This window comes from Chiloscyllium punctatum, chromosome 32, assembly GCF_047496795.1.
Source record: "Chiloscyllium punctatum isolate Juve2018m chromosome 32, sChiPun1.3, whole genome shotgun sequence".
In the NCBI taxonomy this organism is placed as follows: Eukaryota; Metazoa; Chordata; class Chondrichthyes; order Orectolobiformes; family Hemiscylliidae; genus Chiloscyllium; species Chiloscyllium punctatum.
In genome coordinates this window covers 37,818,418-37,830,789 of record NC_092770.1, presented here as the reverse complement: position 1 = coordinate 37,830,789, position 12,372 = coordinate 37,818,418, and the positions used below count along the sequence as shown (strand labels likewise).

General features: G+C 45.3%; 1 protein-coding gene across 1 annotated transcript in view; it reads left to right on the top strand.

Moving 5' to 3' along the window:
• Window positions 1-12,372, top strand: part of LOC140458063 (fatty acyl-CoA reductase 1) — a 199,017-nt gene that overhangs the window by 152,211 nt on the left and 34,434 nt on the right. The window contains exon 5 of the mRNA XM_072552107.1: window positions 5,047-5,224. Within this exon, the coding sequence (XP_072408208.1) occupies window positions 5,047-5,224 (178 nt within the window). The remainder of the gene's footprint in view (window positions 1-5,046; window positions 5,225-12,372) is intronic.

The following is a 12,372-nucleotide window of genomic DNA, read 5'->3' as shown; positions in this document are numbered from 1 at the left end:
GTAGAACAGATTTAAAAGTAGCACAGCCAAAAACCTTGACAGCCCCTGTGAAAGGGTGCTTGTATAAAATACGTGTGAGGTTCAGGTGTAGTTGGCAATACTTGGGTGTCTCCTAGTTAGGGGGTCTGCTTTATAGTTACCTAGGAGTTAGACTGAGTCTTTAAATTGTCTAACTTTTCCTGATTGACTATTAACATGCCTGGGCCTTAATTCTGAAGTCTCCAGCTTCAATTAATTCTTTTGGAGGTTTCTGGAAAAGGGAATTGGTGCATCTGGGATTCTGCAGAGTCCTGACATTGCAAATCCAGTCTGTGCTGCTCCATTGACTAGCCATCAGAATATCTGGGCCACTGTTTCCTTCTCCTGACATTGTTGTCCTGAAGGAATGCATGATAGACCTGCTCGATACAAGTGTAGCAAGAGCCTGAGCAATGCCTCAGTGCTAATCTAGATCAGTTTTTGTAAATAAATATTGAAGGTAACATTGACTTTGACAGCCACTGGCAACATTCAGCATGATTACTTTCACTTAATAGTATCCTTGAAGGAAATGGAATTTTTTTTTGTCTGATGGTAGCCTTAATGCTTGGAAATATTCCCAAATGCGGAGTTCTCTTCTTTCAAGTACGAATATTACAACCACTTTAAGCTATCAAATATTGATGTCAAACAATTACATGATTAAAGTATTTGAGAGAAGCCAAATAAAATTGATTTTTGAGAATTACATTCTTAATGGCCTGCTGAAACAAAAATATTTATTGCACTAGTGTTAAATTAATTCCACTATGGCTATCGTAAGTCCTATCTGACAAATTTACCAGAATACAACTCGACATGCACATTTAGATTAGATTAGATTACTTACAGTGTGGAAACAGGCCCTTCGGCCCAACAAGTCCACACCGCCCCGCCGAAACGCAACCCACCCATACCCCTACATCTACCCCTTACCTAACACTACTGGCAATTTAGCATGGCCAATTCACCTGACCTGCACATCTTTGGACTGTGGGAGGAAACCAGAGCACCCGGAGGAAACCCACGCAGACACGGGGAGAATGTGCAAACTCCACACAGTCAGTCGCCTGAGGCGGGAATTGAACCCGGGTCTCTGGCGCTGTGAGGCAGCAGTGCTAACCACTGTGCCACCGTGCCACATCTGATAGGAACTGCAAAATCTTTCAATGGTCAACAATAGACCCATACATTACTCTGATGTGCTGTTATTTGATTATACAGTATTTGGAAATTAGGATTTGTGTGACAGTTGGAAGTTTCAATTTGCCTCTGCTTCGAGGTGAGAGAGAGCTGTGCAATTTCAGAAAGGTAAAGTTTGTCTTGCCAGTAAACATAGAAGTGAAAAAAAAAACAATTCTAATAAATTGCTAATTGTGCCAAGTAAGACTTGTAAATGTTCTTGCCATCTGGGTTAAGAGGCAGAATGAGAGGAGCAAATTGACAATGCTGCAAGTGCAGATCACTGGAGATTGAGCTAGGAACTGGTGACATGCTAAGGAGTTGAGTTTAACTAACTTGCGTTCGGCTCTGTTGATGTAAACGCTGAACATCCCATTAATACTAAAGAATACAAGTAAGCAATTAAGTACAATAGCCATCACTAGAAATGGGGTGTTATACAAACTCAGGGTACTAAAGAGAGATAAGTCCCCTGGCCTTGATGGCTTGATTTGTAGGATCCTAAAACAAAGTATAGAGATAGTGGATACATTGGTTGTAATTTTCCAAAAATCCTTGGATTGTAGAAAAGTACAGGAGGATTGGAAAACTGTCAATGTGACACCCTATTTGAAAAGGGAGGGTAGATATAGACCTAACATTGGAAAATCACAATCAAAGCAAATAGTCAGTATGGCTTCCTGAAAGGGAAATTGTATCTAATTTATTACAATTTTCCAAGGAAGTCTCAACCAGAGTGGATCGAGGGGAAACGATAGATATGTTGTATTTGGACTTTTAGAAGCCATTTGACAAGGTACCTCACAGAAGGTTAAGTCAATGGCTATGTTTGCTGACACTGATGCATGTGTGCTAGATGCCATTTTTAATTTTATGTGCGCAGATTATGGGAAATGTGACAGGGCAATGAGGATAAGAGATCGGGACGGGGCTGTTGAAGATATCAGGATGGTGGAAGGGTGGTGGGAGGAGACATCAGGATGGGGTTGTGAAGGGATCGAGCCCAAGGGCAGGAGATTAGGATAAATTGGGTCTAGAGCTCAGGACCATGTGTTGAGAGAGAGAGATCAGCACCAGTGGGGAGAGAGAGAGAGATCAGCACCAGTGGGGAGAGAGAGAGAGATCAGGAGGACCCGGTAAGAGGGAAAGAACAAGAGGGGAAGATGGTGGTGGGGTGGGATTGTTGGGGGAGTAGTGGCAGAGAGCTGGGGTGGGTGCGGAAGGGAAAGATGGACAGGAGGCCTCCTAGCTTCTGGACTCTCCTTGTCTCTCCCCTACCTTCCTGATCCCTGGGCTTCCATTGTTGCTCCCAACTCTGGGTTCTGAGCCCTATGCCCTTCTTGCTGAAACCAGGGGTCTCCATCCATGCCCGTACCCTCTCTCCATCAGAAGTCTGGTTAAAAATCCTGCACACGGCACTGCAAATGTACAGTAATACATTTGTGTATGACATTTCAAGTAAAGGGTAGATGATGACAACAGTATTTGGAACTGTGCATTCCTGAATGAGTGCGCATAGTTGACAGTAGTTGTCGGTGTCAGCAAACATTGCCTAGGTCAGTCATAACAGAAGAAGAGTCCATGGTGCCCTGAGGTAGTACACTGACATAGACAGAGATTTGCCTGGAGGGCAGGAAACAGTGAGTTGGGATAAGGGAATCTTTTTCAGGGTGGTGAGTTGTGACCAGTGGGGTTCTACAGGGATCAGTACTGACTTCACAACTGTTTAAAATATACATTAATGACTTGAAAGGAGAGAAACAAATATACTGTTGTCAAATTTGCAGATGATGCAAAAATAGGTGGAAAGGCAATTTGCAAGAGGGATACAAACAATTTACAGAGTGCTATTGATAGGTTATGTTAGTGGGTGAAAAATGGGCAAATCAAGAATAATGTGGAAAAATATGAAGTTGTTCATTTTGGGTATAGCTCTTAGTTATCTAAAAGAATGGAAGCATGGGACAAAGTTGGCATAACGGAACCAAAAGGTCTGTCAGTACATTGTTTGCAGATTGTAAATCAAAACAGATTCTGAGAAAAAAGTGAATGAACTGAATTAGGCAGAAACATTCTTGATGGCTTTGACCACACTGTGAGCCAGTACCTCAGTGACAGCCACTCTAGTGATGCTCAGCATTATCTACTGCAAAAGGATGAGCACAGGCAGGCTTGCCTGCTCTGTCACTCACCCAGAACAGTTAGGTGGCCTCTGCTCCCTCCGATGGACCACTTTGGCCTGCAGGAGAGAGGAAATCTATCTGTGAGTGTGGTGCAATGTATTTGAGTGATGTACCTGCCACAGCTGTGTAGCTAGCAATGGATGCATGATATGAATATGCAGCTTGCAGCAGTGCCATGTGTTAGGTGAGACTATGAATGTGAATAATGAGTCATTTTTGGTAGGAATTGTTGGTAGGTGAGTGAAAGCTGTGATGAATACATCATTGGGTAAGGCTAGTGGTGCAGTTGGTGGAATGTGATATACATTCAGAGACCTTGCTGTCTTGTGTAAGGTCATCAAATTCCTTTCTGCACTGCATCCAGGGCTCAGGGCTAGAGTGCTGGTGATGACCACAACAGTTACTTGCTCCGATTATCCACTCATCATCTCCACTGAGATTCCCCCAGCTCCTGAGTGAAGAGGAGCGCTTCTCCTTCTGTGCACTGCTGCAACAAGGCATCGGGGAACAATGGGACATATTGCCTGGCTTGCAATGCCATTTTTTGTAGATTCTTCCTGCACTTCAACACCTCTTCACCATTTCAAGCCCATGCTCCAGTCCAAATGCATTATTTTCCTGTTGTCACTCAATTTCAGGTTTAGAGTGGCTACATGTTCTATTATGGTTGGTTGTGAAGTTCATGCTGCTTGCATCCCTTTGCATAGGCATGGGTTAACCATGCTTCATGATCTAAACGCCCATTTCAAGGATTATTCAATTTAGCTTCTTCAGGCTTTTGCAAGATTAAATCTGCTAAGGAGATTTTTTCCCCAAGAGAACCTGGCATATCAGGGCAGAAATACTGTTTCTGTTAAAAACCAGAAGCTTTCTGGAGAAGTCACTGACTCAATATCGTCGTAACTCTAAAGTATTAAGACAGTGTTGAGGTACAAATTTCATAGTGAGACATTATTGAGGTTAGGTTTGGGTTAGGTTTGTGAAGTTTTAGTGGAACGTCTCATTTGGGACTCAGTCAGCTCAGCACAGGAAATTCACTGTCACACATTCCACTGTCTGCTCTGCAATTAGCCATTAAACTGCTGTTTGCACAATATCATAATTCCCCTCAAACACTTAACAAAGAAGAAATGTATAATGTTTTCAATTCATGATGTTTTGTAAATTATATTAGAATTTCCTTTTTATAAAATTTCTATCTCACAATTTCACCTCAAGTGTATTAATCATTCAGGTTCATTTGTGATGTAAAGTCATAAGCCATTTAAGCTCAACTATTTAATCCTCTGAGTTCTGACAGACATTTGAACTTTGTAACAGTTCCAATAATTTTGCTTGTCTAAAATCTATTAAATAATTTTCTTTACATTTCCAACTGTGAAAAAGGAAAAATTGGCAAAGTGGTCTTAAGTGTTATACTGTTATAGACATTTCTTGGAAAGGGATAATCTGCTTTTGCATTATCCCTCCCATGTCTCCAAGTGGTTTTATTTTTGTTGTACTTTTGCTTGTTCCATCACTAAAAGAATGAAAAATTCAGAATGTTCCTTGTTCCATCCCCAATCTCTCCTGTATTTAATTAACCAATTGTCTGTAATGGTTAGCCATAGTAAGGAATCCTTTTATCATATCTCATGGTATATAATGAATCTTTTTTTTCAAGGTGGATGGATGATAGCATGATCCAAGACATCACCCCCAAACTGATTGGAGACCGGCCAAACACATACACTTATACAAAGGCACTCGCAGAGTATGTGGTGCAGCAAGAGAGTGAGGATTTGAATATTGCCATAATCAGGCCATCTATTGTTGGAGCAAGTTGGCAAGAGCCATTTCCAGTAAGTGATGTTCTTTTATATAATGTATTTTATCATCCTGTTTTCCCTTTAGCAATTTGTAGCTTAAATTAAAGCTACAAGGAATTAGGAATGAGTCCAGGTGAGTTTCTGGTCAATTGATAATCCTAAAGTTATTAATAGTGGGAGATTCAATAATGATAAGACCATTGAATATCCATGAGCAATAATTAGATTGTCTCTTATTAGAGCTGGTCATGGCCTGATATTCATGCTGCATGAATTTTCCTTGCCACTAGTCAGCTTAAACCTGATATTGTCTAGATCTTGTTGGATTTGCTTCAGTATCTGAGGAGTTGCAAATGGTGTGCTGAACATTATGCTATCATTGCTGAGCTTCTCTCCCTCCTGACCTTATGATGGAGGGAAGGTAATCGATGAAACAGAGGAAGATGCATGGACCTAGGACACTACCCTGAAGAACAGCTGTAGTGATTCCTGGAGCCTGAGATCACTGATCTGCAACAACCACAACCATCTTTCTATATGCCATATTGACTGAATGTGACCTTGACGTCAAAGGCTATCACTCTCACTTCACCTCTGGAATTCAGTTCTTTGTCCATGTTTGAAACAAGGTATAATGAGATCAGGACCTGAGTTGCCCTGACAGAACCCAAACTGGGCATCACTGAGCTGAGCAGATACTGTTTGATAACACTGTTGATGACACCTTCCATCATTTTACCGATGAATGAGAGTAGAGTGATAGGGCAGTAATTGGCCGGATTGGATTAGTTATGCATTTTGTGTACAGTACATTTTGTGGGCAGTTTTCCACATGGTCGGGTAGGTGCCAGTGTTGCAACTGTACTGGAATCATTTGGCTAGTGAAGCAGTAAGTTCTGGAGCGCAAGTCTTCAGTAGTATTGCCAGAATGTTGTCAGGGCTGATAGCCATTCTAGTATCCAGTGCCTCCTCGTTTCCTGATACCATGTGGCTGAAGACTGGCATCTGTAACACCAGGGACCACTGGAGAAGGCTGTGATAGATCATCCACTTGGCACTTCTAACTGCATATTGTTGTGAATGTTGCAGCCTCATCTTTTGCACTGATGTGTTGGGCTCTTCCATCATTGTTCTTTGTTTATCTCCATCCTCAAAGAAAATTTACAGCCCAGGAACAGACCCTTCGGCCCTCCAAGTCTGAGCCAATCTAAATGTACTGTCTAAACCTGCCACCCAATTCCTAAGCATCTGTATCCCTCTGCTCCCCACCTACTCACGCTTCTGTCCAGACTCATCTTAAATGAATCTACCGTGTCTGCCTCTACCACCTCTGCTGGCAACGCGTTCCAGGCACCTACCACCCTCTGTGTAAAGTACTTGCCGTGTGTATCCCTTTTAAACTTTTCACCTTTCATCTTGAAAGTGTGACCTCTCATTATTGAATCCTTCACCCTGGGAAAAAGCTTATCTCTGTCTATCCTGTCTATATCCTTCTTGATTCTGTAAACCTCAATCAGGCTCCCCCCCTCAATCTCCTTTTTTCAAATGAAAACAAACCTAACCTACTCAACCTCTCTTTGTAGTCAGCACCTTACATACCAGGCAACATCCTCGTAAACCTTCTCTGCACCCTCTCCAAAGTACCCACATCCTTTAGGTAATATGGCAACCAGAACTGTACACAGTATTCTAAATGCGGCCAAACCAACATCGTGTTCAATTTTAACATGACCTGCCAGCTCTTATTCTCAATACCCCATCCGATGAAGGCAGGCATACCATATGCCTTCTTGGCCACTCTATCCACCTGTGCAGCCACCTTCAGGGTACAATTGACCTGAACTCCCAGATCTCTCTGCTCATCAACTTTTCCTAAAGCCCTTCCGTTTACTGTATGATTCGCTTTAGAATTAGACTTCCCAAAATGCATCACCTCACATTTGCCTGGATTGAACTCCATCAGCCACTTCTCCACCCAACTCTGCAGTCTATCTATATTCTCCTGTATTCTTTGACAGTCTCTGCTTTCTGTTACTCCACCAATCTTGGTGTCATCTGCAAGCTTAGTGATCATACCAACAGTGCCCTCTTCCAGATCATTTATGTATATTTCGAACAACAGTGGCCCCAGCACTGATCCCTGTGGAACATCACTGGTCACCTTTCTCCATTTCGAGAAACTCCCTTCAACTACTACTTTCTGTCTCCTGTTGCTCAACCAGTTCTTTACCCACCTAGCTAGAACACCTTGCACACCATGTGACTTCACTTTCTCTATTAGATTACCATGGGGAACCTTCTCAAACGCCTTACTAAAGTCCATGTATATGACATCTACAGCCCTTCCTTCATCTATCAACTTGGTCACTTCCTCAAAGGATTCTATTAAGTTGGTAAGGCACGATCACCCCCGCACAAACCCATGTTGCCTATCACCGATAAGTCCATTCTTTTCTAAATATAAATAGATTTTATCCCTCACTACCTTCTCCAGCATCTTTCTCACCACTGACGTCAGGCTCATTGGTCTGTAGTTACCCGAAATATCCCTACTACTACTTTTGTTCAGGGGGAACAACATGAGCAACCCTCCAGTCCTCCGGCACCTCACCTGTGTTTAAGGATGCCACAAAGATATCTGTCGGGGCCCTAGCTATTTCCTGTCTCGCCTCCCTCAGCAACCTGGCATAGATCCCATCCAGTCCTGGGGATTTGTCCACCTTAATAACCTCCAGCCTACCCAACACATCTTCCCTACTTGTGTCAACGTGATCCAGAGTAATCATACTTCTATCTCTAATCTCAACATTCTTCATGTCCCTCCCCTCAGTGAACACTGATGCAAAGTAATCATTCAGAATCTCACCCATTTTCTCAGGTTCGATACACAACCTTCCTTCATTATCCTTTAGTGGACCAATCCTTTGTCTAGTTACCTGCTTGCTTCTTATATAAGAATAAAAGGCTTTGGGATTCTCCTTAATTCTGCTCGCTAAGGCTATTTCATGACCCCTTTTTAGCCCGCTTGATTCCTCGTTTAAGACTGATCCTACTCTTCAGATATTCCTCCAGGGCCCATTTCCATTCTTATCTGCCTGGCCCTTTCGTACGCTTCCCTTTTCCTCTTGGCTAGTCATACAATTTCTCCTGTCATCCACGGTTCACGAACCTTGCCTTTCCTATCTTTTGCTTTCAACAGGACATGCCTCTTCTGCACTATCTTTAACCTATCTTTGAAAGCCTCCCACATCTCAAATGTGAACTTCCCTTTAAATAGCTGTGTCCAATCCACATTTCCCAGCTCCTGCCTAATTTTGATATAATTGGTCTTGGCCCAGTTTAGTACTCTTCCCAAAGGACCAGTCTCATCTTTGTCTACGATTATTCGCAAACTTACAGAATTGTGGTCACTGTTCCCAAAGAAATCCCCCACCGCAACTCCTACCATCTGGCCTGGCTCGTTCCCCAACACCAGGTCCCATATGGCCCCTTCCCTCATCGGACTATTGACATACTGTTCTAGAAAACTCTCCTGGACACTTCTTACAAATTCTACCCTATCCAGACCTCTGACACTAAGTGTATTCCAGTCAGTGTTGGGAAAATTAAAATCTCCCATCACCATTGCCTCTACATCTTTCCATAATCTATTTACCTATTTGTTCTTCTACCTCACGCTCACTGTTGGGAGGCCTGTAATACAGCCCCAACAATGTAACTGCACCCTTCTTATTTCTCAGCTCCACCCATAATTCCTCACTGATCAAGCCCTCCATAGTGTCCTCCTTTAGCACAGCCGTGATATCATCCCTGACCAGCAATGCAACTCCTCCCCCTCCTTTTAGTTCCCTCCCTGTCCTGTCTGAAGCATCTACATCCTGGAATATTTAGTTGCCAATCATGGCCTTCCTTCAACCAAGTCTCTGTGATCGCAATAACGTCACACTCCCAGGCACTAATCCAAACCCTCTGTTCATCTGCCTTACTGATTATACTCCTTGCATTAAAGTAGATGCACTTCAGGCCACGGTCCTTTTATGTTCATCTGCTCTCTACATACTCTTCCCCATATTAATGCTGTCTTCACAATTCTTACAGTCTCCAGTTTCCACCTCACTGTCTACTTGTCTTCTCTTGTTGTTCCCAGTCCCCTGCCACATTAGTTTAAAACCTCCCCAACAGCAGTAGCAAAACCTCCCCCAAAGACATTGGTTCCGGTCTGGTTCAGATGTAGACCGCCCAATTTGTAATAGTGCCACCTCTTCCAGAACCGGTCCCAATGTCCAACAAATCTTAACCTCTCCCTCCTACACCATCTCTCAAGCCACATGTTTATCCTGCATATTTTTTTCATTTCTACGCTGGCTAGCACGTGACACTGGCAGTAATCCCGAGATCACTACCTTTGAGGTCCTCCTTTTTAACTTCTCTCCTAGCTTCCTAAATTCTGCTTTCAGGACCTCATCTCATTTTTTACTTATATCATTGGTGCTTATATGCACCAAGACAACTGGCTGTTCACACTTCCCTTTTAGAATAGTCTGCAGCCGATCGGAGACATCCCTCACCCGAGCACCAGGGAGGCAACATACCATCCGGGAGTCCCATTTTCAGCCACAGAACCGCCTATCTACTCCCCTCACAAAAGAATCCCCTTTGACTATGGCCCTACGAGTCTTCTTTCCACCCTTCTGAACAGCAGTGCCCGCCATGGTGCCATGATCCTGGCAACTGCTGCCCTCTCCTGGTGAGCCATCTCCCTCAACAATATCCAAAACGGTATACCTGTTTTGGAGGGAGATGACACCTGTACTCTTAATTAGTGGTGCTGGAATAGCACAGCAGTTCAGGCAGCATCCAAGGAGCAGCGAAATTGACGTTTTGGGCAAAAGCCCTTCATCAGGAATAAGAGAGCCTGAAGCGTGGAGAGATAAGCTAGATGAGGGTGGGGGTAAGGAGAAAGTAGCATAGAGTACAATAGGTGAGTGGGGGAGGGGATGAAGGTAATAGGTCAGTGAGGAGAAGGTGGAGTGGATAGGTGGAAAAGGAGATAGGCAGATAGGACAAGTCCGGACAAGTCATGGGGACAGTACTGAGCTGGAAGTTTGGAACTAGGGTGAGGTGGGAGAAGGGGAAATGAGGAAACTGTTGAAATCCACATTGATGCCCTGGGGTTGAAGTGTTCCGAGGCAGAAGATGAGGCGTTCTTTCTCCAGGCGTCTGGTGGTGAGGGAGAAGCGGTGAAGGAGGCCCAGAACCTCCATGTCCTTGGCAGAGTGGGAGGGGGAGTTGAAATGTTGGGCCACGGGGCGGTGTGGTTGATTGGTGCAGGTGTCCCGGAGATGTTCCCTAAAGCGCTCTGCTAGGAGGCGCCCAGTCTCCCCAATGTAGAGGAGACCGCATTGGGAGCAACGGATACAATAAATGATATTAGTGGATGTGCAGGTAAAACTTGATGGATGTGGAAGGCTTCTTTAGGGTCTTGGATGGAGGTGAGGGAGAGGTGTGGGTGCAGGTTTTACAGTTCCTGCGGTGGCAGGGGAAGGTGCCAGGATGGGAGGGTGGGTTGTAGGGGTGCGTGGACCTGACCAGGTAATCACAGAGGGAACGGTCTTTGCGGAAGGCGGAAAGGGGTCGGGAGGTAAATATATCCCTGGTGGTGGGGTCTTTTTGGAGGTGGCGGAAATGTCGGCGGATGATTTGGTTTATGCGAAGGTTGGTAGGGTGGAAGGTGAGCACCAGGGGCGTTCTGTTCTTGTTCCAGTTGGAGGGGTGGGGTCTGAGGGCGGAGATGCGGGATGTGGACGAGATGCGTTGGAGGGCACCTTTAACCACATGGGAAGGGAAATTGCGGTCTCTAAAGAAGGAGGCCATCTGGTGTGTTCTGTGGTGGAACTGGTCCTCCTGGGAGCAGATACGGCAGAGGCGGAGGAATTGGGAATATGGGATTTCATTTTTACAAGAGGTAGGGTGGGAAGAGGTGTAATCCAGGTAGCTGTAGGAGTCGGTGGGTTTGTAAAAAATGTCAGTGTCAAGTTGGTCATCATTAATGGAGATGGAGAGGTCCAGGAAGGGGAAGTAGGTGTCAGAGATGGTCCAGGTAAATTTAAGGTCAGGGTGGAATGTGTTGGTGAAGTTGATGAATTGCTCAACCTCCTCCCGGGAGCACGAGGTGATGCCAATGCAGTCATCAGTGTCGCGGAGGAAGAGGTGGGGTGTGGTGCTGGCGTAATTACGGAAGATTGACTGTTCTACGTAGCCAACAAAGAGACAGGCATAGCTGGGGCCCATACGTGTGCCCATGGCTACCCGTTTGGTCTGGAGGAAGTGGGAGGATTCGAAGGAGAAATTGTTAAGGGTGAGGACCAGTTCGGCCAAACGAATGAGAGTGTCGATGGATGGGTACTGTTGGGGATGTCTGGAGAGGAAAATAACGGAGGGCTTGGAGGCCCTGGTCATGGCGGATGTAGGTGTAGAGGGATTGGATATCCATGGTGAAGATGAGGCATTGGGGGCTGGGGAAACGGAGGTCTTGGAGGAGGTGGAGGGCGTGGGTGGTGTCTCGAACATATGTGGGGGGTTCCTGGACTAGGGGGGATAGGACAGTATCGAGGTAGGTCGAGATGAGTTCAGTGGGGCAGGAGCATGCTGAGACAATGGGTCGGCCAGGGTAGTTAGGCTTCTGGATCTTGGGAAGGAGGTAGAACCGGGCAGTGCGGGGTTCCCGGACTATGAGGTTGGAAGCTGTGGGTGGGAGATCTCCTGCTGTGATGAGGTTCTGTCTGGTCTGAGAGATGATGGTTTGGTGATGGGGGGGTGGGGTCATGGTCGAGGGGACAGCAGGAAGAGGTGTCCTCGAGTTGGCGTTTGGCTTCAGCGGTATAGAGGTCAGTGCGCCAGACTACCACTGCGGCCCCTTTATCCGCTGGCTTGATGGTGAGGTTGGGATTGGAGCAAAGGGATTGGAGGGCTGCGCGTTGTGAGGGTGAGAGGTTGGAGTGGGGGAGGTAGGTAGACAGGTTGAGGCGGTTAATGTCCCAGCGGCAGTTGGAAATGAAGAGGTCAAAGGCAGGTAATAGGCCAGCGCAGTGTGTTCAGGTGGATGCAGTGTGTTGGAGGTGGGCGAAGGGGCCCTCGGAAGGTGGGCAGGAACCCTGATTGTAAAAGTAAGCTCGGAGGCG